General features: G+C 41.7%; 1 protein-coding gene across 1 annotated transcript; it reads right to left on the reverse strand.

The window, feature by feature from the left end:
* Positions 1–652: 652 nt before the first annotated feature.
* On the reverse strand, positions 653–1,600 carry LOC103729417 (mas-related G-protein coupled receptor member A-like). The gene has a single exon (XM_008827495.1). The coding sequence runs from the start codon at positions 1,598–1,600 to the stop codon at positions 653–655; it is 948 nt and encodes a 315-aa protein (XP_008825717.1).
* Positions 1,601–26,558: the final 24,958 nt, after the last annotated feature.

Consider the following 26,558-nt stretch of genomic DNA (forward strand, 5'->3'; position numbering starts at 1 on the left):
CCTATGACAAACATTAAAAATGAATAGATGTCTGCCTGGTTATAAACCACAAATTCATATGCAATAAAGTTTTTTAAATGCCGAAAGCAATAAATGACTCTGGTAAATGTAGATTTAGCATAAGTTTGGCGAAGTTAATGTATTTATTAAAATGCTTAATCAATAATCACTTTGTTAAGCCAGGAACATGGGGATATAGATGTAAACAGAGTGGAAAACGGTGATGAACTTTCATGGTGTGTCTGTAACACAGCAGCAATGGAAAAGATAAATCACAACAATTTTACTGTGTTTCTAAATGGAGAAGATTCCAGCTCCTAGGGAACCCAGGAGCCAAAGCATGATCACGTGACTCTGACAAGGGATATGTCCCTGTGTCTTTCCACATCTCCTTGCATAGTTGTGATTTCGCTGATGCTCAGTCACTGTTTCTAAGGACTGTATTGATACATCTAAATTTTCTCCCTATGTTATAGGGAAGGCAAGTAGAGGCTTGGAAATATTAATTTATTGAAGCTGGAGATTTAATTCTAATGTTTTCATAGATTAAACTATAAGGAAAAAAGTGTAAGTTAAAGCCCTATGAAGGCATGAGGCTGAGAGAAGAGCAGAAGCTGTCAAGGTTGGTGGGCAGTGCTCAGGCACAGGCTCCTCATCCCTGCTCTACTCTGATGCCTGACATTTCCAGGGTCTCCTGATGAAGGCTACCTCTTTGCCCAATCTCCTCAGGGGTGTCCTGCAGAGCCCTCTGAAGAACCAACTTGAGGCTCTGATTCTTTGGCTGCTGCCTAAAGAGGCCAATGAAGAAGTAAATGATAGGATTGGCAGAGCTGTTAATACAGGACAGGACAACAAAAAGCTGAAGATAATAACAGTGGTATTTGTTATCAACTGGAATCCAGAGTAATAGGAACTGGTGGATATAAAAGGGCATACCACACAAGAAGAAGACCAGCACTGTGAGCAAGATGGTCACATACAGCCTGGTTACTCTCACTTGATCTGAACCACAAAATATTACAACCTGCAGGACCACAAAGGACCCAACGAGAATCGCAAATAAAACAATCACGAATATTGTAATGGAAAAACCATGTAAATGACAAGTATCATATGCATTTGGTTCATGTATCATGCTACAGATGTGCCACTGCAGAATGCTCAATGCCATGGTCATGGCCCAGATGAGCAAACATGTGATGCATGATGTGTATTTTGGCCTTTGGCAGCGGTACCAGATGGGACACAGGATAGACAGGCAGTGCTCCAAGTTAATGGCGCTGAGTATGCCCATGCGTAGCATATAGGAAATGGTTATTGCTAAGATTAAAGATTTTAAGAGAAACAAGTCAGATAAATGGAATGAGGCATTTCCATTCAGTAAGTGAAGACAGTGGAAGCAGAGGATGATGAAGTCAACTACCGCCAAGTTAAAGATGTAGGCTGACATAGCATTCCTGGGAATGTGGAATCCCAGGAGCCGAAGCACAACTGCATTTCCTGCCACCCCAACTACAGCAGTGAAGGAGTTCAGCCCGATCAGCATCGTCTCCAAGTCACAGCCCTTCAAAAAGCCTTGATGATATTCATCTGTCTCCATGACTTCTGTTCTCAAGACTGGGCTCAATAACCTCCTGATGATGGTCCTGGAAACACAAATAAATCTTAAGCAACTGCTTTATGACTCTGATTCTCACTATCAATCTGTATTGTAGAAATTATTGTTTGCTTTTCAAAGACACATAAAACAGGGAATTGTAGAGGTTGAGGAACCTAGTAAGAGCTGTGGACTCCTGGAATACAACTTCAGATCCCATCCTCCTTTCTCCATAGATCCAGAAATGTCTACCCTGAACACCTGTTCCTCTTAATGACATGAAATATGCAATGATTCAAACAGCCCATTTGGTGGGCTAGAAATAAACAGTCTGCCCTACTATGTGCTGAGCCACTCAGAAATTTTCTTTCATGTGTAGTAATTGAAAAACAGATGTATGTGATCATGAGTGCTTAGGAGATTCCACCCAAGGACAGAAACTATGCATGCTTCTTTGGAATGGGTGCTCTTTCTCAGATAGTTCTGGGCATAGATGTGTCCAGAAATATTTATTCTTATCAGACACTGTCTCCCAGTTGGCTAGTTCCTCCAAGGGGCAGGGCCTGCCATGGAGCATGGACTACGGAGGGACTTCTGGGAGCCATCTTGGGATGGAAGCCGTGAGCTGCACGCGTGGTATGGGGAACGCGCAGACAGCCACAGCAGCTCAAGGACAGAATGGACTGACTCTTGTGGACCTGGGATGAGATCACTGGCCCCAGAGGCATGAGCGAATGCTAGCGGTGGCTGTGGACGTGGCATGGTCTGATATGGCAGGCTCTGAGCAGCAGCACAGGCCTAGGTACTGGGTACTCATTCCTTTGTAAATTAATAAACGCACATAAAGATATGTTATATGTTATGTTATATGGTTCACTTGATAGTGCAGGAGACTCAGAGGGAATTCAGGAGACAGACACTGAAGATAGTAACTTTTTAAATATGCTGTTTAGAGTGTATGAGGTCTTGACATTCTCATTATTCATTCAATGAATAAAGTGCAGGCCTACAGTGTAGATAATCTGGGTTAAATAGAAATAAAAATGCAGTTATAATAGAAGACAATATAACAGACACAATGTGATGGAGAAATTTTTATTTAACTCACTTTATAGACCACTCTGAGTATTTTTGAAATTACTTGTGTGTGCCCAAATAACTGGTGTTGATCAGTGACAGTCCTTTGAAGTAGAGGTCCAATAGATCTTTGCTGATTACTAGGAACATTTTGTATACAGCCCGAGGAAAGGCTTTATGTCTTAGCTGACTGTTGAGCAGTGCAATGAGGAAGTACATTTCTCTGAGGACACTGAAAAGAGGTACTTGAAATATGGCAAGAGCTAATGGAGCGCTGTTATGTGGAGTCCTGTGAAGTGAATAATAGTAGCCCAATGTACTATGAAGTTACTCCATACACTCTTCTAGAAGATCACCAGTAGTTTCTCTGATTATGAAAAATTTTCTAGTTTGTGAGGGGAAATACAAAAGATTTGGGGTTTGGAATATAAGTAGAGATGCTCATGTAGATTTACAGGGGAGGAAAATGTGGGTCAATAATACCACGTTCTTGAGAGTGAACTGTGCATTGTCTCTGAATCTGTACAAAAACCAGAGGTGAGAATTACTGCTTTGCCACTTTCAGAAATTAGAGCACTAGCTGTGTGTATGACTAACCCTGCCTTTGACACAGTGTGGTCTGAATCCAGCAGGCCTACATCAAGTCCAACAGTTCTAGCCAGCACTGTGTACCGAGCTGGCCACAGTTGGTTACACAGATGGCAAGACCTTTAGATACAGCATCACTGTTAAAATCAAGATGCCAGTCAAAATTCGGGATGAAAAAATCTGGTGCAAGGAAACTTCAGGAAAAGAAAAGAGAAGCCGATCAAATGAGCACAGCAACAGAAATGGGTGATATCAGTTAAGCACAGGTAACAGAATCCAGGGTTCCCCTGCTGTACTTAGAGAGCAGCCATAGCCTCAGAATCCAGAGCAATGACCAAACATAGAAATGACATGTCCACATGTGGTACAGGGAGGCATGTGGGGAATGTGTCCATCATGACCTCTTTCAGAGACAAACTCCCACAGTTGAGCTTGAATAGGAAACAGGAGGAAAAACAGAACTTTTGCTAGGACATGTCCACGTGTGGTACAGGGAGGCGTGTGGGGAATGTGTCCATCATGACCTCTTTCAGAGACAAAATCCCACAGTTGAGCTTGAATAGGAAACAGGAGGAAAAACAGAACTTTTGCTATTTGATCAAGTCACCTCACAGTTTGAAAGATTTTAAGATGTGATACTTTTGTCTTCCTACTTGAACATGAAACTCTATGAGGACTGAGCCATGCATAAGTGATCTTAATTCACTGCTGTACCCTGATAATTAGCATGCTTTCCTGAAAGACTGTCTATTGTAATGTTCTCACTTAACATGGTAATAAACCGGATTTAACACACTAAACATCTTAATTATAGCCACATAATCTATTGCAGAACCAAGTGAAGTTCCAGGATGCTTAGTGAGACTTTCCCTCTGGCCTCTGTTTCATCATTCTTTACTTGAGAAACATCAAAAATTTTCATATTAACCCAAACTTTAGAGACCTTCAATTTCTTTAGAGACTGATAGAATCTCTTCAAAGTTAATCTTCTCTCTGTAACAAAGAGATTTTTCTAAAAAGTTTTAATAGCTAATTGAATTTTGGGGAATTTCATAAATATATTTCGATCATATTTAGATCCCTTCCTATATCTCCAGCCCCTTACTAATGTCCGTACTCTCTCTCCACTCTCTCCACATATGATAAATAATATTATTTATATGCCTATAGACTTATGCTTGTGTTCCCAAACATCCTTCAGTGTGTGTTCATCCGCTGGAGCCTGGGATTTTCTGAATTTTAAAGAAGAGTATGAATACCAGTTTCCATACTCTACTGATGATGAAATGTGTGTAAACAATGACCAGTGGGGGAAGACTTCAGAGATACACCCAACTCTCACTTTGTGGGAATCAACAGGAACATATCTTCCTGTTTCTTTCTTTTCCAGCATGCTGATGTAGCTCACAGTCACGTTTCATACAGGGTGGTGGCACCTCCTAATATCTAGAGAACAGTAAATTTAAAGTCCTTGTGTATGATGCTCTGGTGCTTCCAGCCCAGGTCTAATAAATGTCTTGCTAAGAGAGTATTATATAATTGTGTGTTAGAGTTGCCATTCCAAAACAAAAGCCAGTAAGAAATGTTTGCCCTTCTCAAATTTGATTCTATTTTCAAGACATTTTTGACTAATGTGGGTGATTCCTTCATAAACATTATCACTGGAGGAATATAATGCAAACAAGAATAAGTCTAATAGGGAAATTATGAGAAATGTTCAAACAATATTTTATCTTAGAAAACACCGTAGACAATGAAGGAAGACCCTCAAAAATCCAACCTGGAAGGAATCCATGCACATTATAAGTTTGACGTGCTGTATATAATTTCCTTACACCCTTTCTGTCTTCTGTAGCATTCCAAAAGAATGGCCTTGCTGAATCACATTAGAGAGATCTTCCCCCTCTGTTTCTGTTTTAATTAAGCTTTCCAGTGACACCACAGGACACTGGAGGGCAGGAGAAGAACTTGAGCCATTTTATCTCTGCCTGTTGTCAGTGGCAGTGCTTCTCCATCTGCCTGGTCATCTGCTGCTACTACTAAACTACAACTTCTCTTATTCCAAATTGAACCATCTGTTTCTTCTTTGGTGATTGATAATTAAACAATGCAAAGTATCTTTGAAATGCAAGCTAAGTAATAAAACCTGTTTCTTCGCATCCCAGCTTTGGGAGACAATACATGCATCACCTCCCTACCTAAATGAACATGAGAAGTGACACTTTCTCTACAATATATTTACAGGTTTTGGAAAAATGGGAACAAAAATGCATTTGTATCAGAAGTCAATTCAAACTCTAACAGTCCTCCATTTTAGAAGAAAACTCCTATTCCCAGCCTTTCTCTGAGGGAAGCGCCTGACCCCCATATAGCATCCTGTTGCAGGAACACAGATGTGAACTCAGAGAAATTATGATCACAAGAGTTCTCTGAAAATCATTGGACTATACCCTTACCTTTCCTTGATTCCTCTGTAAAGATGTGGAGGGCTGTGGTCAGAAGAACCTTCTGCAAAATGAGAACCTCCGGAGTACGTGTTTTGCTCTCTAATTTGTGAAACATAGATATGAGTGGAGTAAAAGTTAGTGGCAAAGTGAGGCTTATAAAAATTGTACATGGCCTTGAGACTTCCACTCCTTTACTGGCAGCGAATCATAGACAAAGAAACCATCTGAGTCCTGATCGTCTCTAAGATGTTTCCTGGCATCTGCTCTATTTCCACTCACATAGAAGCCTCTCCCATTCTGCCCCATTTGTTCCTCCTCCCTAACGGCTGTTTTCCCCTTCAATTGCCACTCTCATCACAGGTAAAAACATTAGGCAATTTTTGCATTCATTTTGGGTCTTTATAAGTAAATAATAACAGTGGATCCCATTCATTCAAGCTAATAATGGCCATGGTGCAGCCAATATTTTGTGTAATTTTTCATAGCAGTACTTAATTCATTCACATAGTTTTGCTCAAAAGTGACATAAAAATATACAAACTCTACTATTCTCCTTAGATTCCTATTCCCCAAATGACACCATTTCCTATCCTTACCCATCTTCTTACTTTATTATTATTATCTATGAGTGATAGATAGCAAAAAATTGTATGAAAATGGGAAAATCAATTGCTTTGTACTCTAATTTAAAAACTAGCAAATAAAGATGATAATACAGCTCTCCTCTGAAAGAGTCATATGAAAAACTACTACAAGGAGCTTCTTTAAATGTATACAATTACAATATAAAAAGAGATTAAATGTTGTTACCCATTAAAATCAAACCCTAATAGACACCACAGGATGAAAAAGAAAAAGACAGTGACAGGAATGGACTCTTCTTTTGGAGCTGTTTGCCAGAAAAATTCCACCGTTCATCAAACAATACTGGAAACTGCCACTGTACTTGGCTATAAATTAATGCTAAGACCTATTGCTGAAGACACTACATACCTCAGCAGCAGAACAAACGAGGAGAAATCAAGCTGGTGCTGACTTTGAAACTAAATCCCTGCTGGCTAGTTTTCACAGTACTAGAAAGTGCTGTGAATATTGGCAAAGAAAGGTCATCATCAGCCTTATCCAGCTGCGAATCCAGCAAGCTACAATGACAAATAGCCTAGAGAGATAGGCCTATAAGTACAATAGTGCCAGGAGTTTTGTGGGAGCAACGAACCACTTTCTAATTGGACTTAAGTTCTGCTTCATTGAATGCAGCAACTTTTCTGTTGCTGTGATAGAAACACTGACCAAAGCAACTTATAGAAGGAAGAGTTTATTTGAGCTTATAGTTCCAGGGGAGTTAGAGTCCATCATGGTGGGAAGGGAGGGTGGCAGAGGTGGCTGGAGGAGGAGCAGAAGCTAAGTGCTCACATCTTCAAGCAGGCACAGGAAGTAGATAACAACTGGAGATCCAGCAAGGCTTAAGAACTCTCTAAGCCTGGTGCCCCCTAGTGATGTGCTGCCTCCAGCAAGGCAGCATCTTCTAAGACCTCCCAAAACGGTTCCACCAACTGGGGACAAAATGTCCAAATACTTGGAGCCTATGGGGGATATTCTCATTTAAACTACCACAGAGTCCATATCTCACAATGCTATCAGCCCTAAGAACATGAGGTTAGATAGGTCACAGGACATAGGACAAGCCTAATACTATTTTCCTGGTAAACAGATATAGTATTAAACTGAGTCCTGATGGTTTATTGTTATATACCTTTATGTTAATGCATCTCTAAACTCTCACAAGAAAGCTTTCTCACACAGCAGATGGTGATTAACACAGAGAACCACAGCTGTCCAACATGAAGATAATAAGACACTGCAGAATGATTGTCCCTAAATTGGACACCTGTATCAAACTTTGGCATCCCAAGACCTGGGGTTCATTGCAGAAGAGGAGTGGAAAGATAAGAGCCAAAGGTAATGATGACCACAAGGAAACAGTTTTCCAAAAAGCTGAGAAGTTATTTATGTGACCTCATAGCAGTGTTTACAGCACACACAAGTCCCATGTAAGCTCAAACCACATACAATCCCAGTGTGGACTTGGGGAAGTAGGTGAGAAAATGTAACCTTACCCAAGGGACTATTGGCAACTGCTGACTTCTTGGAGGGGGAGAGTCAGTCTCTTTCAAGGGTGTCACTCTTGGTGGGCTTACCAGGTGTTAGTAGATGAACTCACACTGAAGGACATTTGGGGACACAAATTAGAATTTGTAGTGCAAGGCACAGGAACACTGCATAGTGATGGCCAAATGAAGAGTCTCTTTAATACGTTTAGTCCTATCCAGTCAAGCATTTGTTCTTAGATGTCCTTTGGTACAAGTTCATCCTCTGAAGTCTAGTTACTATATAGGACTTAACATGCCTGGTGGAATGCATGAGGTCCGGTGGGAGTTGGTATGTGGGGACATGGATGAGGGAGAGGGTCTATATTTGATTAAGAACCATTGTACAAATGCACAAAAGCTCAATAAAAATTGTTTTTAAAATAAAAGAGTCCCTTTAATAATTAGCCTGTGGTCAACAGGGGGCTAAAGCTCAAAGGAACTCTTGACCCTGAAAAGAGGGAGAGGAGGGTTTTTAAAACCACAATTGCATCATATCAGAGGCAAAGCCAATGACTGCAGTTACACTATACCAGGAGCAGGTCAGTTAACAATGAAGTTTTCAGTCAACAAAAAGTTTCTAAGAAAAGTCTACACCCCTCACCCAGTAGTAATCAATCTCCAACAGTTCCCATACTAGGTTTGGCCACCCATTTCCTTTGCTCCACTCTAGGCCCCTGTCTGATTGACTTGGCATGGGTCTTGTGTTGATCCCACCATTGCCACAAGTTCACATGTGTACTCTTCCAGAGGCCCAAAAGAGACTGACTAGACTCCAGTGGATGAATTTGCACTAAAGGACATCTGGGTACCAATGCTTAACTGGATAGGACTTAGTATATATGTCAGAATGCATGAGGTCCAGTAGGGATGAGGCATGGATGAGGGAGGAGGTCTAAATGTGATTAAGAACTGCTGTATGAACTGTACAAAATTTCAATAAATTTTTTTAAAGTTTCTAAGATTCAGTTAGGAAAAAAAACAAGTGTTCCAGTATTGTAGAAAGAATGTACTCCCTGAAATTGAGGTGTGGCCTCCTTGGGACCATTCTGCCTGGTTGCAGTTAACGAAAGCAGGGGGAGCTGCTGGGCAGAAACACAGGGTGAGCAAAAGTCAACTGGAATAAAATGGAGTCAGTCTGACCATTTCAATTCTACAGGATACTTTTTAATATGAAATTGGGTGGGGTGTAGTAATGTTAGGTACAGATGGAGGAGGGGATCTAAATACAATCAAAATATGTTTTATGAAATGTGCAAAAATTCAATGAAAAGGGAGAAAATCTGTCCCAGAGGGTTTTTCTATGTCATTGTTTCATATTCTCCCTGGTAACTGCTTAAGCTCCTTCCTGTCTTATTTCTCTCCTATTTTCACATGCAGTTTCTAACTGAGTAGACTTTGACATGAACCTTTAAAATGATCAGGAAAAATGTTGTTGGCTGTTGGCTTATTTGTTTTTTGTTTTTTGTTTTTTTTTTTTTTTGGTTGAGTGGGGTAAGATGAAATCTGAAAGTGGTTTTAATTTGTATTTCTCTGATAACTAGCAATGTTGAACATATTTTAAGATGCTTCTTAGCCATCTTTACTTCTTTTGAGAGCTCTCTGTTCAGCTCCTTAGCCCATCTTTTAATTGGGTTACTTCCTCTCTTGATTCTCATTTTTTGAGGGAAGCAGAGGGAGGTGAGGGCGGGACCAGGCCCAGAGCTTTTCTTTTTTCCTTAAATTTTATAACTGGCCAAAGTGTAGAGAATAAGAGACTACAGAGTGCATGTCCCTGGATAGGACTCCTACATTAAACCTTAGTAACCCAGGGCTCAAGGTCCATTGCAGAAGAGGGGGCAGAAAGACTATAAGACCAAGGAGCAGTGGATGAGCACAAGGACACAGTTTTCCAGGTGCCAGGGAATGTACAGCAATGGTGACAGCAAACGCAAGACCCATGCAAACTCAAACTAGACAAAAATCCAGCATTGAAGTGGGCAACTTCATAAGAAGCCCCAACCTTAACTGAGGAACTGGGCTTATAAATATTTCAGTATTGGGGTTTGAGAGGTGGCTCAGCAGTTAAGAGCACTGGCTGTTCTTTACAGAGGAGCCAGGTTAAATTGCCAGCACTTAAATGGAAGCTAGCAACCATCCACATCGCCAGTTTCAAGGGATCAAATACCCTCTTTTGACCTCCTTGGCCAGTGAACAACACTGGTGCACTTGCAAACATGCAGGCTATACATTCACACATAAAATAAAAGTAATATATATAAATATTTAAAGAAAATAAATATTTTAATATGTCAACCACAAGGACACAGTTTTCCAGGTGCCAGGGAAATTGCTGTTTTGAACGTACAGCAATGGTGACAGCATACGCAAAACCCATGCAAACTCAAACTAGACAAAAATCCAACATTGAAGTGGGGAACTTCATAAGAAGCCCCAACCTTAACTGAGGAACTGGGGTTTCAGTATTGGGGTTTGTGAGGTGGCTCAGCAGTTAAGAGCACTGGCTGTTCTTTACAGAGGAGCCAGGTTAAATTGCCAGCACTTAAATGGAAGCTAGCAACCATCCATATCGCCAGTTCCAAGGGATCAAATACCCTCTTTTGACCTCCTTGGGCACTGAACAACACTGGTGCACTTGCAAACATGCAGGCAATACATTCACACATAAAATAAAAGTAATATATATAAATAAAAACCCCCACAACGCTGACTCCTCACTGGGGCCCACTGGAGTCACTAAACCCAGGATGAAGCCTGGTGTCTCTGCCTTTGCTTGGTGACATGAGGCTACTACACTCTCAATATTCATTCTATGAATGAATTAATGCTGAACCTTACAGTGTCAGATGATTTGGATGAAATGGAAATATAAATATGAGAAAACTCCATTAGGAAATCCATATAAAGATAGGCCTCTAATCCTAGCACCTTGGGAGATTGATGGAGGAGTTTTGCAAGTTTGAGAACTACCTGTACTACAGAGTGAGGTCAAGGCTAACCTCAGCAATTTCACAAGACCAAGGTCCCTCCAAAAGTAAAAAAAAAAGAGAGGTTGCACAGATTTCAATATCAGAACTTTCTCATAACTCTCTATGAAAAATTATTTTTGTATATCTAATTATTTTTCTTCATGTACTAAGGCTTGATCTTGGCCAATTTTTCAATGGACAGCTATTAGCATATTCAGAACTAACAATGTGCACAAGAAAGAACTGATGTTGATCATTGACAGGGTATTTTGTTTTAAGTTCATGAGAGGAATATAAACTTTTGTTATGACAGGTGTGAGAATGGACAGCTCAGTTAACTGGAAATAGGTCAATGTGTCAGCTGCTGTAGACACACATACTGATTATATTCCCATTGTCTATAAATGGGAATAAACAAGGGAATATTATTCAGTCATAAGGAGGAAAGAAATACCATTTTCAGAAAAAAGAGATGTATCTGTAGAATATCATGTTAATGTAAATAAACCAAACACAGAAGACAAGAGTTACAATTCCTTTTATGTGTAGAAGCTAAAAAGAAATAGAAATGTTTAGAAGACAGTTGACAATATGAGTATTTATCAAAAGAACAGTTGTATTTTCTCCCTTAGGAACTATGACCTCATCAGCCGTGGGTTTTCAACCAGGCTTGAATAACAGACTTTAGCCCCTCTGCTTGACCAGTGCTGAAAAACTGAGATTAGACCAGCAGTTCCTTGGGTATGCTGCACAGGAGCAATTTCACTGCTCTCCTGAAAGCCTTAATTGGAACCTTAGTGTTTTGAAATTCACACAGAGTTTACATATGGTCAGTGCTCAAGCAGTGCACAGCACATAGGAATTTTCCTATCATAATGGTGAGAAAGCAAGCACAGGCAACCAAGGCCGTGGAGACTGCTCAGTGACAGACCTCCTTTGATGTCCCAAGGCTGTGGAGACTGCCCAGTGGCAGACCTCTTTTGACGTCCCAAGGTCATGGAGACTGCCCAGTGACAGGCGTCCTTTGATGTCCCAAGGCTGAGGAGACTGCCCAGTGGCAGACCTCCTTTGATGTCCCAAGGCTGTGGAGACTGCCCAGTGACAGACCTCTTTTGACATCCCAAGGTCATGGAGACTGCCCAGTAACAGGCGTCCTTTGATGTCCCAAGGCTGAGGAGACTGCCCAGTGACAGATCTCATTTTATGTGTGCAGAAACATACAAGGTGAGGAGCTAGCCCCTGCCCAGGCATCCCAGGGACAGCTGAATAACTGGTCTTCTTCCCAGCATCCTGGGAGCAGACTGCCCCCATCTCAAGCTTCTCCGCCAACAAAATTCAAAGACGTCTGTTAACTCTTAGTGAGCCAAGTGAAGAAGAGCATTATTATCATCCAAGAGAGGAAAGGAGATCTACCATACTTTAGGGACATGAAGGGAGTGATTCCTCTTACTAGGAGAGGTATGAAGATGGCTGAGGGTGGTGGGATACAAATGGCTCAGTATGTGAGTCATCAGAGGAGACAGAAGCACTTTTGTCTTCTCTAGTGTCCAACTACTACATGTGATATTGTTCAGTAAAATTTCATGAGTGTGGAGGCATAAAGATGTGAAAGACTCAGTTCAATGGAAAAATATAAAGAGAAAAATAGCGTCAAAATACTAAACCTTATATCTATAATGAGAGGAAGGAAATTGTATTCATCATAATACTATTTTCAACATCTCTCTGTGTGTTTACAAGAATTACTTATATGTGAAAACAACATAATTGGACCATTTAAAGTGCCCTTAAAATGACTCCTCAAGAAAGAGCTACTGAGCAACATGAAGCATTATGGTTCACATAGTCTAGAAGGTGTAAGGTTTATGATCTAAGTTAATTACCCAAAATGTAGAAGAAGAGAATGGAAGGGTAAGTTCTGAGTGCCCCTGGAAAAGCAAGGCTATGTCTTTGGGGAAATTGTAAATGGTTTATGTAATATAAAGCTAGTCCATTCTCTCTCTCAAGAAATTGTTACCATTTAATTCACAGGTGAAAACTTTTGATGAAAGGAGACTGTAAGGAGAAAGTAAGAAAAGTTTAGGCTTGGAATAAAAAGGGATGTGCTCACTGCAGACTCCAATTGGGGAATGAGGATCATGTTACATTAGGGTGAAAAATAGTGGGTGATTTTAGGTTTATCAGCTAATCTATCCTTCAATCCTCTCAGTGTTTAGTGAGATAACAGTTAGTGTTCATTTCCCTCTGTCACATGAGGAAGCTTCACTGATGAGAGTTGAGAGATACATTAATATTGTATCTACCCCTTGCTCCACTATGTTCCATGATGCAAGGCTTCCGTTACAGATGTGTCACTTAAGGTTAGGCATCTCACAGACACGTATTCTCCACGTGTGAGCAGTTGTGAAACTCTAACAGTCTCTATCTGTTGCAAAAGAAGAAGGCCATAACTGGTCAAAATATAGAGAATAAGACACTTCAGAGTACATGTCCCTGGACAGGATTCCTATATTAAACTTTACCCACCAAGGGCTCAGGAAACATTGTGGAAGAGAGAGAAAGACTGTAATAGCCAGGGAAAAGGGTGCAGGACCATAATGAAAGAGTTTTGCAGGCTTCTGGGACCTCCCTGGGACTTTAAGCAATGGTGACCACATGCACAAGATCCATGCAGACTCATCAGACAAAAGCCCAGCATAGAATTAGGGAAATGGGCAGCAGACCCCAACCTTAGCCAAGGAACTATTGACAACTGATTATTGCTGGGTAAGGGAGAGTTGATCATCTTTAAGGGAGAGATTCTAGATAGGCTGACTAGACTACAGTGGATGAATTTTCATGGAGGTTTATTTGGGTACAAAGCTTGTCTCGATAGGTCTTAACATATATAACAGAATGCATGCAATCTGGTGCAGGGATCACTAGGGGCTGTGGATGGGAGAAGCGGTTTAAATATGATTAAGATTGATTGTATGTAATGCACAAAAATTCAATTAAAATATACATTTAAAAAAGGAGGCTGGGCTGGAAAGATGGTTCAGGGGTTAAGAGCATTGACTGCTCTTGCAGAAGAGCCAGGTTTGATTCCCAGCACCCACATGGCATATAACAACCATCATAACTCCAGTTCCAGGGCATCCAACACCCTCTTCTGCCCTTGTTGGGCATTTTATGACACTAGTGCACTTACACACATGCAGGCAATACATTCATACAGATAAAAATAAAGATAAGGTAAAAATAAAATAAAAAAGAAGGTCCATAAGGATACTGGACATCACTGTGATTTCCTGCACAGGAACTGGGTAATTCAGAGACCAAAGCCTCCTGAGACACATTTGGGCTGAGTTGTTTATTGGAATCTGCCCCCATTTTACCCATATATCAGTGTCTCCCATCCTGTCCACTTTGGCTCATTCTCTCCCAATACTTGTTCTTCTGGAGCCAGGTGTAAGGCAAATTTGGTGTGGGAAGTAGAACTTCTCAGTAGCGCAGCACTGACAGAGACAAAGAAATGACAAACAGTTTCAGAAGGGAGAGAACTTAACTGCTTCCAACGAGAACTATGAAATTATGTAGAATGTACAACTAAAGGACACTTGAGATTCATTGAGAGAAACAAAGTCAGAGTATGTCAGCATAGTGGAGAATTCTTCTCCAGCCACACTCAGTTCCAGAGGAAAAGAAGTGACTAGAAATCTAAATTCAATGAGGTCAGAAAACACAACAAATACTTCATCAACTCAGTGATGTGAGTAGATACTAAGCACACAAGAAGATGCTGAATTGTAGTAGTTCTGAAGGAAAACCAAATTCAAACCACAGCAAAACACAACTGCACGCCTCTTGGAAGGACAAAAATAAACACTGGTGTGCACAATGTTGATAAGGATTTGGAAAACTTAAGATCTTAAAAATATTATCACAGGGTCTTTCTTTCCCTTTACCTCCATGGTTCCTTTCCGTATATCAGGATAATATTCACAAATAAGAGATCAGTGTTAAGATCCACAAATGAGGGAGAACATACATCACGTGTTTTTCTGAGTCTGTGAGTAAAAGTAAAAGTGGTATTCTCCGATACTGATATCCTTTAGCAAGAAATTCAAGCCAGCCAATAGCTGTTGTTTCCATTTGCTGCACAGAAGCCAAATGTTTTATCTTAAACACAAATATAATCATGTGGACAGCAATGGACACAGTAAAATAGGAGGAACCTGCATCACTGAAATTACAACCACCCCCAAAAGCCTGGAGCTGTGATTGGTCCTCTGCACATGAGGCTATGGTACTCTCCCTTGACCCTGGAGCTATGGTCCACTTCCATGAGCCAGAGTTGTGCTGTCTTCCTCTCAGCTGAACCTGTGGTCCCCTCCTGTGATCCTGGAACTGTGATCCCTTCTTGTGAGCTAGAGCTGTGGTCCCTTCCTACAAACCTAGAGCTGAAATCTCCTCCTGTGAGATGAAGTTGTGATCCCCTCTTGAGAACCTGGAGCTGTGGTCCCTTCCCATAAGCTGTAGCTGTGGCTCCCCTCCCATGAACCTGGAGCTGTGGTCCCTTCCCAGGAGCTGGAGCTGTGGCTCCCCACCCATCATCCTGTAGCTGTGTTACACTCCCCTGATTCAAAGTTGTGGTCCTCTTCTGTGAACAAAAACTGTGTTCCCCTCCTGTGAAGTGAAACTGTAGTCCCTTTCCATTTTCCTGGAATTGTGTTTCCTTCTTGTGAGCTGGAACTGTGATCCCTTCCTAGGAGCTGAAATGTGATAACACCTTGGCAGTTGGAGAAGTGATCTCCCTGTGAGCCAAGTTGTGGTGTGGCTCCTCTGAACTTGGCGCTGTGGTCTCCTCCTATGAACTGAAATTGTGGACCCCTCCATGAACATGGAGCTGTGATCCCCTTCTGTGAGTTGTAGCTCTGATACCCTCCCATGAACGTGTGAACATGAAGCCTTGGTCTGGTCTTGTGAGTTGGTGCAGTGACCCCATCCTGGAAGCTGGAGTAATGGTGCCCTCCAATGAGCCAGATCTGTGGTCCCCTCCTCTGTGCTGGAACTGTGGTCCCTTCCTATCAATCTGAAGCTGTAATCCCCCTCCCTTTAATCTGGAGCTGTGGTTCCTTCCTATGAGCTGGGGCTGTGGTCCCCTCCCATGAGCCAGAGTTGCAGTCCCTCCCCATGAGCCTCAGTTGTGGCCCCTCGTGATCTGGAATGGTGGTCCCTTCCTGTGAGCTGGAGTTGTGGGCCTCTTCTGTGAACCTGGAGCTGTGGACCCCTCCCTTGAGCCTGGGGCTTTGTTCCCCAACAGAGAATAATGATTTCACATCCTTCTGATGATAGGCTGATGATGGAGCAAATTGGAGTATGGATGATTTCCAGATGTTGGGCAACAACTCCAGTGGATCAACGTGCACCAAAGGACACCTGGGTACAAATGCTTAGCCAGACAGGGGTTAACACATATGACAGAATTCATGAGGTACAGGGATTTGGGAGGGGTTTAAATTCGATTAAGAACTATTATATGAAATGCACAAAAACTCAACAAAAATATTTTAGAAAATAAAAATAAAATTAAAAAATTTAAAAAGAAGAGATTAAAATGGCTAGGGGCTGGAGAAATGGCTCAGCCATTCAGTGTTAAGAACACTGAATGTTCTTCAAGAAGACCCATGTTTGAATCCCAGCACCCACATGGCAGCTAACAACTGTCTGTAACTCCAGTTCCAGGGAATCCAACAGCCTCTTCTGTCCTCCGTTGGCATTGCATGACACAGGTGCACTTATCTACATGCAGGCAGTATACCATACACATAAAAATATAAAAATAATAAATAAAATATTTTAAAAAGAAATTAAAATGGCTAATACATAACTGTAAAAAGTGTTCAAAATCCTTGTTAGGAGAAGTCAAATTCAAACTACTTTGAGGGGTTTTCTTACCCCAGTCAGAATATCTAGGAACAAAAGAACAAATGACAGCAAGTGCTGGCAAGGATGTGGGGAAATAGGGATTCTCATTCACTGCTGGTGGGATTGCAAACCGGTGCAGTCACTGCGGAAGTCAGTGTGGCGGATGACCACAGTGAATTTCATATAGTTGGAAAAAAATCAAATGGACCCACAATAGTGACGACAGCCTGCTCAAGACCTATATATGCTCAAGTCCGAGAAAACCAGCAGAGTGAGGAAGTAGGAAGGAAGCCCCAACCTTGGCTGAGGAGCTATTGGCAACTGAGGACTTCTGAGAGGAGAGTCAGTTTACTTTAAGGATGTGATGCCAGAAAGGCCAACAAAGGTCCAGTGGGTAGGCCCATACAGAAGGGCATCTTAGGAGATAAATTTGACCCAATAGGCCTTGCTATATACGACAGAGTACATGAAAATGGGAGTGGGCATTAAGAGGGGTGCATACAGGGAAAGGGGTCAAATTTGATCAAAAATATATTGTATGAAATTTATAAAAATTCAATGAAAATAAAGAAGAAAAAAATTAAAAATATTTTATTAGATTCCACAAATCCTATTGAGATACTTTTTTGTATCGTTACTGATTCTTTGAGAATTTCATGTACTGTCTGTTTATCATCTTCAGACCTTCCCACATCTCCACCCCCACCTTACTGTGGCTCCTTGACTACGCACGCTCTGTTTTTGTTTTTGTAAAGGTTTATCAATTCTAAGTTGTGTTCTTCAGATATCTCCAGCATGGCTCCACCCCATGAATTCTGGGTAACCTATCAGATGCTACATCTGTAAAGAGAATTGAATTTCCCTCTCCAAGATGCAATCAATTACCAATAGATACTCAGCTAAGGCTTCAGTTTCTGCCTATCTCCTCCACCCATGCTGGGTATCTGTCTGGTGGGAGTGTGTAGGTCTTATGTATTCTGTTACAAGCACTGTGTGTTCATATGTGCAACTGCCCTGTTGTGTTCAGACAACACTGTTTTCTTGTGTTATTCTATCACCTGTGGCTCTTAAATCTTTCCACACCCTTCTTCTGCAATGATCCCTGAGACATGGGAGGAGAAGGTGTCATATAGGTGTCCTAAATAGGACTGAGCACTCAACACTCTCTAATTCTATGTACAGTGAACAGTTGTGGGTCTCTGCATCAGTTTTCTGATGCCGTAAGTAGTTTCTGGTGAGAGTTGAGCGATGCACTAGTCTATAGTTACAATAATAAGCTATCAGGAGTTAGTTTAATGCTAAATCTAGTGTTTAGCAGAATAAGAGTAATAAGCTCTCCCTAAGGGCCTATGACCTGTCTAACTACAGATTATTGGCCCTGATAACAGAGCCATGTATGGACTCCATCTTTTGAAGTAGGCCTTAAATCCAATCATAATGTGCTCAGTTACTCCCATAATATACCACTATTGCAACAATGAGTTTATCTTGCAGACCAGCCCTTGTTGTAGATCATAGGTAAGGTTGATAATTGCATTTCTTTCCCTTCCCATGCATAGCACCTTCCTGCAACATTAAAGGTAACCAGTTTGAGTTCAATAACTACTTGATTTCTCCTTTCTTTATCTATGACTTACATAAGTAGTGCCTTTAACAATAGGACCTTATCATCAAGTTCTGCAAGGTAGCTAAGAGCAAAGCCATCCGCCAGTATTATTTGAGAGTCCTGAGGCCCTCTTGGTAAACAACTCCAAAAGAGGGAGTCCATTCCCAACAGAGGGCTTTTTCTTTGCTAGTACATGGTGTCTCAAAGGCCATCGAAACCCCACTACAGAGGAATTTCATTTAAGCTATTTTTAGATTATATATGTATGTATTTTAAGAAGCTTCTATAGTAGTAAGTTTCCAAAAGACATTCTCAAAAGGGCTTTACTATTAGTTATACCTCTGCCTACTTCATTTTCTTCCTTGCCCCCATCCCCCCATCCATTTAACCCTCCTGATCCACTATTCCTCATTCACCCTTTCAAAAAATTTTTTTCTGTATTTTTGAGGATTTTACACACGCATACTATTTTTTATTTGTTATATTCCGTTTTATGAATATGAATGTATTGCTTGCATGTAGGTAGGTGCACCCATGTTATGCAAGGCCCGCAGAGGTCAGAAAAGGGCATCAGATCCCCTGGAACTGGAGTTATGGATGGTTTTTAGGTGCCATGTGGCTGTTGGGAATCAAACCTGGGTCCTCTACAAAAGCATCCAGTTCTCTTAATCACTGAGTCATTTCTCCAGCCCTACATGCATACAATTAAATATAATATCAGCACCATTCCCCCCTCCAACTTCCCCCATGCTCTCCCCAACATAGACCCCCAACTTTATGTCTTTTTTTTCTAAGAGTCAGAGGGGATGGGTTACCACAAGGAAACAGAGTCTTGCAGATACCTGTTCATTTACTCATATGAACTCATAGCAATGGTGACAGCAGGCACATGCATTATGCAAGCTCAAACCAGACAAAATCCTAGCATAGACATGAGGAAGTGGGTGAGAAATCCCAACCCAACTTAGGGAACTCTTTTTTCCATCCTTTCTCCCAAAGGTACTGCCTGTCCTTAAAGGGGAGATGAGGTTCTTGTAGACAACAAACAAATGGATGTTGTTTCTTAATCCTGTCTCTTTTCATTGAGGAGTTGAAGCCATTGATATTTAAAGTTATTATTGAAGGATTTGTATTCATTACTGTCATTCAATTATCTGTTTGTGTTCTTGGTCCTATTTTGTGGGTCTGCAATTAGACCTTCATTTGCTTTCTTTCTGTGGTCTCTTTGGTGTTATCATTCCATTCCTTACTCCTTTGTATTGCTTTGAGTATTCTTTGTAGTGCTACTTTGGTGGAAATTAATTCTTTCAGCCTATTTCTATCATGAAAGATTTTCTTTCCCCTTTGACTATGACAGGTGCTTTTGATGAGTAAAGTATTCTGGGTTGTCATCTAGAAACAAGAAATTGGAATACTTTGCTCGAGGCTCTTTTGGCTTTAACAGTTTGCAGTGAAAAGCCAGCTGTAATTCTGAATGGTTTTCCTTTATATATGACTTGTTCCTTTTCTCTTACAGCTTTCAGTACTCTCTCCTGTACATTTAATGTTTGATCTATGTTCTGGACCTGTCTAATTGGTATTCTGTGTGCTTCCTTTATATGTATGGGTATGTCTTCCCTTAATTTAGGAAAACTTTCTTCCATAATCCTATTGAAGACATAATCAATGCCATTGACCTGAGATTCTTCTCCTTCCTCTATGCCTATGATACAGAGATTTGATCTTTTCATGGTGTCTTATATTTCTTGCGCACTCCATTCTAACTTTTCATATTCTTTGCTTGAGTAATCCAGTCCTTCAACTTTATAATTCAGTTATGATATTCTGTCTTTCATTTCATTCATTGTATTGGTGGGCGAGGCTTTCTTCCTATCATTTCAAATTGGCTTATTGAGTTCTTTAATTCCATCTTCATTTTAGCCTGATTTTTCTTCAGTACTTTGTTATTTTCTCTTTTGTTAATTCACTTCAGACCCTTAATTATCATTCTCATTTCATTCACTGTATGTTTGTATTTTCTTGAGTTTCATTCAATTCTTCAATCCCAATCCTCCTTGAACTCTTTGAGTTGTGTTCTTTAAATTAGTTGAATTAATTGATCATGTTTATGATTATTCTTTTAAATTCTGTGACCTGAGTTTCTTCTAGGTAGTTCTCATTGTAGAACACTTTTATAGGACTGTTGGGATTTGATGGGGACATATCTTAGTTTTTCATATTATGTATGTTTTTTATTGTGTCCTGGGCAGTTGAATTTCTTTTGTTAGTTGTGAATCTGATGTAGGATTCAAGCCTGCCTTTCTTGAGTTGAGGTTAGCTGGCCTGTGTTTCAGGTTCACTCTTTTCTTTTTAATGTATATTTTTAAAATATTTTACTTTTTTATGTGTATGAGTTATTGCCTGCATGTATGTAAGTACACCCATCTTGTGCAGTGCCCAGGTGTCCCTCTCAATTTTTGCCTTCCTACTCTCTGTTTGACCCGCCCTCCGTCTCTTCAAAGTTTCATGCTCTGGGTGCTATCAGACAAACCATGCAACATATCTTTATGTGAAGTTATTATATTTTATAATGTTCAGGGGAAGAGTGACTCACAAAGAAATGAACACCCAGTGCCCGGCTCTGTGCCATGACTCAAAGCCCACCATTCCAGATCATGAGCCTGCCATACCAGATCACTCCCACAGCTGGCCTGTAGTCACCACTAGTTTTCACCCATGCCTCAGGGACCCACAGTCTCACCCCAAGTTGGTAAATGCTGGGCCATTCCTTCCTCATGTGCCCTTTGCGGCTCCTGTCCAAGATGGCGCAGAAAGTCCCTCCCTCCCTGGCTAACTCTCCACAGTCAATTCTCTGTAGCAGGCCCTACCCCTCAGAGGAAACAGGCTGCTTTGGACACACTCCACCCCTTTCCTCTGCTCTTACAATCTTTCTGCCAATCTTCCGCTAAGGTCCCTGAGCCTCGGAGGGGGTGACAGATGTAAGGTGATCTCGTATCATGGCGAGATGATACAAGACTTTGTGGGCCTCCTCATTATTTGTCCTTAAGCCATTGATCGATCTCAGTGGTATTTCTACTATGAAGATAAATAGAAGGAAGTAGACACAATTAAACAAACATGAATGTAAATACAATTGCCTAGACGATATCCCAGTAGGTGTACTATATTCATTAAACAATATACTTGTAATGGCTTCCCCGCTATGGCCTGTACCCTTTCTTGACACAGGTGGTTGGCCTGGTCTACAGCACCAGATGTGTATTCCACCCCTAGGAGTGGGCCTTATCCAATTAGAAGTTTGTCAGTTGTATGTATGTTGGTTGAGCCATTAATACACATGCAGGCATTGCTTGGCATGTCCATAGTGTGCAGCACTCAGGGTTCACTATTGAGCAGAATCGTAGGGGATCGTTTCTTTCCCAACCATCTGCATAGTGCATAGTGGCACTATTAAATTTATCCATGCAGTAGCATGGAATTTTTTTTGGCTTCCCTTCTTCTCCTCCCATGCTCACATCATGCAGTGTCTTCAGCAACAGCAGCATGGCCTTACCAACTTTTCTAGTGTACAACCGACATGAGTGGCAATAGCCTTGGTGAATTTGAGGACCTCTAGGATCTCTCTCTGACCAACAGATCATAGAGGGGCAATCCACCCCTAGTACTGCTGATTTTCTTGACAGTTGTATAGTGTGGGAGCCTTTGCTTTAATCCAACCATAAAGGTCCCAATAATCTTACAGTTATAGCTGGCCTTTGCTTCTTCCTACATCTTTCAAATAGGTTTCACATCTGTAAAAACACTTGAAGGAAGGTTAAAGTCATGTATTAAATTGATCATAGACAAGGTCTAACACAGCATGGAAAGGTTTTATCCATTCATATTAACTCTTTTCTCCATAGATCATTGTTAGGTACCATAGCATAGGTACAAGGCATTAATCTGATTTGTTCTTTACTACCTTGAGTTATCCCTTTGGAGTCATTTTGCACTTGGGGGATTTTACATGGAGTCTCTTTGTATTCTTTTATTCTTGATACACTTACAGGTGTTGGCTCCAGTTTCCTGACCTGGCACTGGGCTATGGAGGCAGGGGGTTTCTCCTGTCCCTGCTGCACCTCTTGGTTTGCTGAGTCAGGCAGGCCCTGGGTCTGTGTCCTGACTGTAGCCATATCTGTCATTTCTCCATTGACCACACATGGCTGCTGGGGGAAAACTTGGTAGGAAAAACTGCTTCCGCCCCTAGTATAGCCTTTATGAGAAGAGAAATGCATCTTATCTAATCCTTGGTGATTCTTGACCACCCATGGGACAGTTTTTATTCTTTGAAGTCCCTTTGTAAACTGTTCTTCTGGTTTTAAAGCCTTCTAGAATCTCCTTAGCACTGAATTTGGTTTTCTATCAAGTTTTTCTCTGGGAATTTAGGCTTGACATAAGTCTTGCCACATTTGTCTTCAAGTAAACCAAATGGACCCTTTCTTCTGTCTGGTCTTTTTCATATCTCCTACAGGGTGTTCTTTTATTCTACAGACACGTTTTACATGCTGGTCAGAATCATTTAGATTTGCCAAAACCTCTCTCACTTTACAAAGATCCTGTCCCATCAAAGGGATTAGCAAAACTATTAAAGCTCCATACCATTCTTGATGTCCCAGTTGAATTAAGCTTTCCTTCATATCTCTGGTGAACACAGTCTTATCTGGCCCAGTGAACTGGACATCATATAGTGCTTCTCTCATACCCAATTCTCTCAGTAATGCCTGCCCCTCCATTATATTCCTCCAGCCCCTGTTAATCATGTTTGTCTCCCTTGGTGATGACCATGTATCTTCAATGCCTTCAACCAGCCATCTCATTAAGGACTGCTCCCCCCTGCATTGGCCTAGGTTGAACAGCCTATATCGCAAAGATAGATGGGTGGTTATATAAGTCAGCTGTGAAGCTTCTGAAGGACTTAGACTGACGCCATTTGCTCTCATGTCCTGCACTCTCACAAGCCACACGGATGGGGATCTTTAATTCCTTGCTTTAAGTTTTTCCCATTCTAGTGTGAAATATTTCTTAGCTATAGCACTGTTAGCTTTTTTCCCCCTTTGGTATCAATGGTTGACTCTGAGGGGCAGCTTTAACTACTTTTATTTTTAGGCCATCTCTATTTTTATTATTATCTGTCTTTTCTGCTGAGTCCTTGGACCTTACACAACTTAAAGTGTCCCATTTTTTTCTCTCTCTCAAGCTCTGCAACTGGATCTGCCAGGTTGTCCCTAGGCTTTTCAGCTTCCCCTGCCTGGGGCACATCTTTTACTATTCAAATGGACAAGCCCCCCCCAACACACTGCTGAGTTCACCACTTGTGTACATGGTCGATAACAAATTTTCTAATTTTTCTGTAACCTTCAATAAGTCTTCATATATCTATAATTGGGCAATTCCCCCACATTTATAACACAGCTATGGCTCATGCTTCTGCCTGGGTGGCCTCTTTTTAATTATATGTTTTATAATCCATTCTAAAATCCACATAAGCAGCACCATCAGCTCTCTAGCTTTTTCCAAATTTCTGCGGTTTGTCATTTTTAGCACCATCATCCTGCTGGCCTGTGCCAATTTGTCCCACTCAATTTTCACCTTCCCACTCTCTGTTTGACCTGCTCTCAGTCTCTTCAGGGTCTCTTGCTCCAGGAGCTATCTGAAAAACCATATGACATATCTTTATGTGAATTTATTATAGTTTATACCATTTTGAGGGGTAGTGACTCACAGAGAAATGAGCACCCAGTGCCTAGCTCTGCGCCATGACTCAGAGACTGCCATTTCAGATTGCTCCTGTGGCCCACCCATAGTCACCGCTGGTATTTTCCCATGCCTCGTGGGCCTGCAGTCTTGCCCAGGTTGGTAAACACTGGGCCATTCTGTTCTCACGCACCTGGCCACTGTGTGCCACTCGCGGCTCCTGTTCAAGATGATGCAAAAAGTCCCTCCCTCTGTGGCTAACTTTCCACAGTATATTCTCCACAGCAGGCCCTGCCCCTCAGAGGAAACAGGCTGCTTGGGACACACCAGGGACTTCAGAAGAGGGCATCTCATCCCCTGGTACTGGAGTTATGGATGATTGTTAGCCATCATGTGGGTGCTGGGAACTGAACCCAAGTCCTGTACAAGAGCAGCCAGTGCTCTTAACCAGAGAGTCATCTCTGCAACACCTAATATACATTTTTATTGAGGTTTATGCACTTCATACAATAAATCTTAATCATATCTAGACTTCAACCCCATCCACATCCTCTGTAACCCCCTCCCCCATAAAGTCAAATTTACTGCTGGAAGGTGCATGTGGCATCTGATTCCCTCCTCCCACTGTCCTTAGGACAACCTGAGGCAAGAATTCTCCAAAAATACCATTTGGAAAATCTTAACAAGTTTATTGGACTTGCTAACTGAGCTTGGGGTGCTGGGTTACTCACAGAAGAGTGGGGACCCTCCCCATTCACTGCTATGCTCGAAAGTCTACACCCAAACATAAATCCTGTGGCTTCCCAACAGCCACACAAAATGTCAAGAGACCTGCCTCATGGCTTCCTTGCCTTATATATCTTCAGCCCCTCCCCTTAATCCAGCTAAGGTCAATCGATTGGGTAGTGGAGATAATGGGTTTGACTCCTCTGCAGTGCATGGGAAGGAGGTGGGACCATAGCATGTCATTGTGGTGGTCAGAAGACCTTCTGGGTTATACTCCACCCCTTCCTCCAGCTCTTGCAAACCTTCCACATCTCCCATGAGATTCCCTGAGCAGTGGAGAGGGTAAGAGGTGTGGGACAACCTTCCTCCCATTGTGGCAGGGCACTGGACTTTCAGGCCTCTACAGCATCTGTTTGTCATGGGCTGATGGCTCATTTTACTGGTATTCCATTTACTATAAAGACAAAAATATCAAGAAGCAAGAACATGTAAGCACTGATTGTTATAATAACTTATGGGTGGAAATACAAATGCTTGGACGGTACTTTAGCAGGTGAATTACATCTATCTAACAACACAATTGCAGTGGCTTCTCCACTAGGGCCTGTAAACTCTTTCACCACAGGGGGTTACCATGGTCTACAATATAAGATGTGTGTTCCATCCCTAGGAGCAGGCATTAGTCCAATCAGAAATTAGCTGGTTATACATATGCTAGACCAGCCACTGTTGCACGAGCAGGAACATCTCTCTTCACACGTTGATAGCACAGTACATGGGGTCCCTTGTTGAATAGGATGATAGGGGACAATTTTCCCTTAGACATCCATCTGCATAGTGCTTTCTGGCACTATGAATGCCACCCAGGGAGTTTCCAGCTTAGTTAGTCCAAGATTGATCTCTCCCTCTCCCACACGCACATCATGCAGTGTCTTCAGCAATAGGGTCTTACTGTCGACTTCAGGTGTACAACCAGCGTTATTGGCAATCACCTTTATTGTTTTGGTGACCTCTAGGGCCCCTTTGGCCAACAGCCCAAATGAGCTTCCAAATCTGTAAGGTACTCAGAAGTTAGCATTATGTCATCTATGTAGTAGAACCTCCTTACAAAAGGAGAGCAGGGCAACAGGGCCAGGTCCTGAGCCATCATCCCATGACAAATGATGAAGCTGTGGAGATAACCTAGGGTAAGTATGTTGACAGTCCATTGCAGTCCAATTCATATGAATGCAAATTGATCTTGGGATTAAGCAGCCAGGGGAATACTAAAGAATGCGTTAGCAAGGTCCACTACAGCATGGAAGGACCACATTTCCTGCATCAGCTGTTCAGTTAGCAGTAAAATGTTGGACACAGCTTCATGAATGGGAGGCACCATCTTATTTAATTCCCTATAATCCACAGTCATCCTCCAGGAGCCATCTGGCTTCCTGGCAGGCCAAATGGGACTACTGAAAGGGCTCTGGGCTGGGTGGATAACCTCTACCCATTCTAACTCCTGGATGGTTTATGTAATTTCATCCCTACCCCCAGGCAATCAGTACTGTTTGATATTCACCACCTCCATGGGGTAGGCAATTTAAGTGGCTACCATCTTGACCATCACTGAGTAATCACTTTTACTGTTCACACCTTCAGCCCAAACTCTCCCCTGGTAGTATGTAGGGTGTGACCCAGTAAGGCGTCCACCCCTAGAATGTTCTCTTGCAGGGGAGAAATGCACACCTTGTACTCCTGGGGGGGGGGCGTGGATAATTG

This window comes from Nannospalax galili, unplaced genomic scaffold, assembly GCF_000622305.1.
Source record: "Nannospalax galili isolate Female #2095 unplaced genomic scaffold, S.galili_v1.0 scaffold310, whole genome shotgun sequence".
Lineage (NCBI taxonomy): Eukaryota > Metazoa > Chordata > Mammalia > Rodentia > Spalacidae > Nannospalax > Nannospalax galili.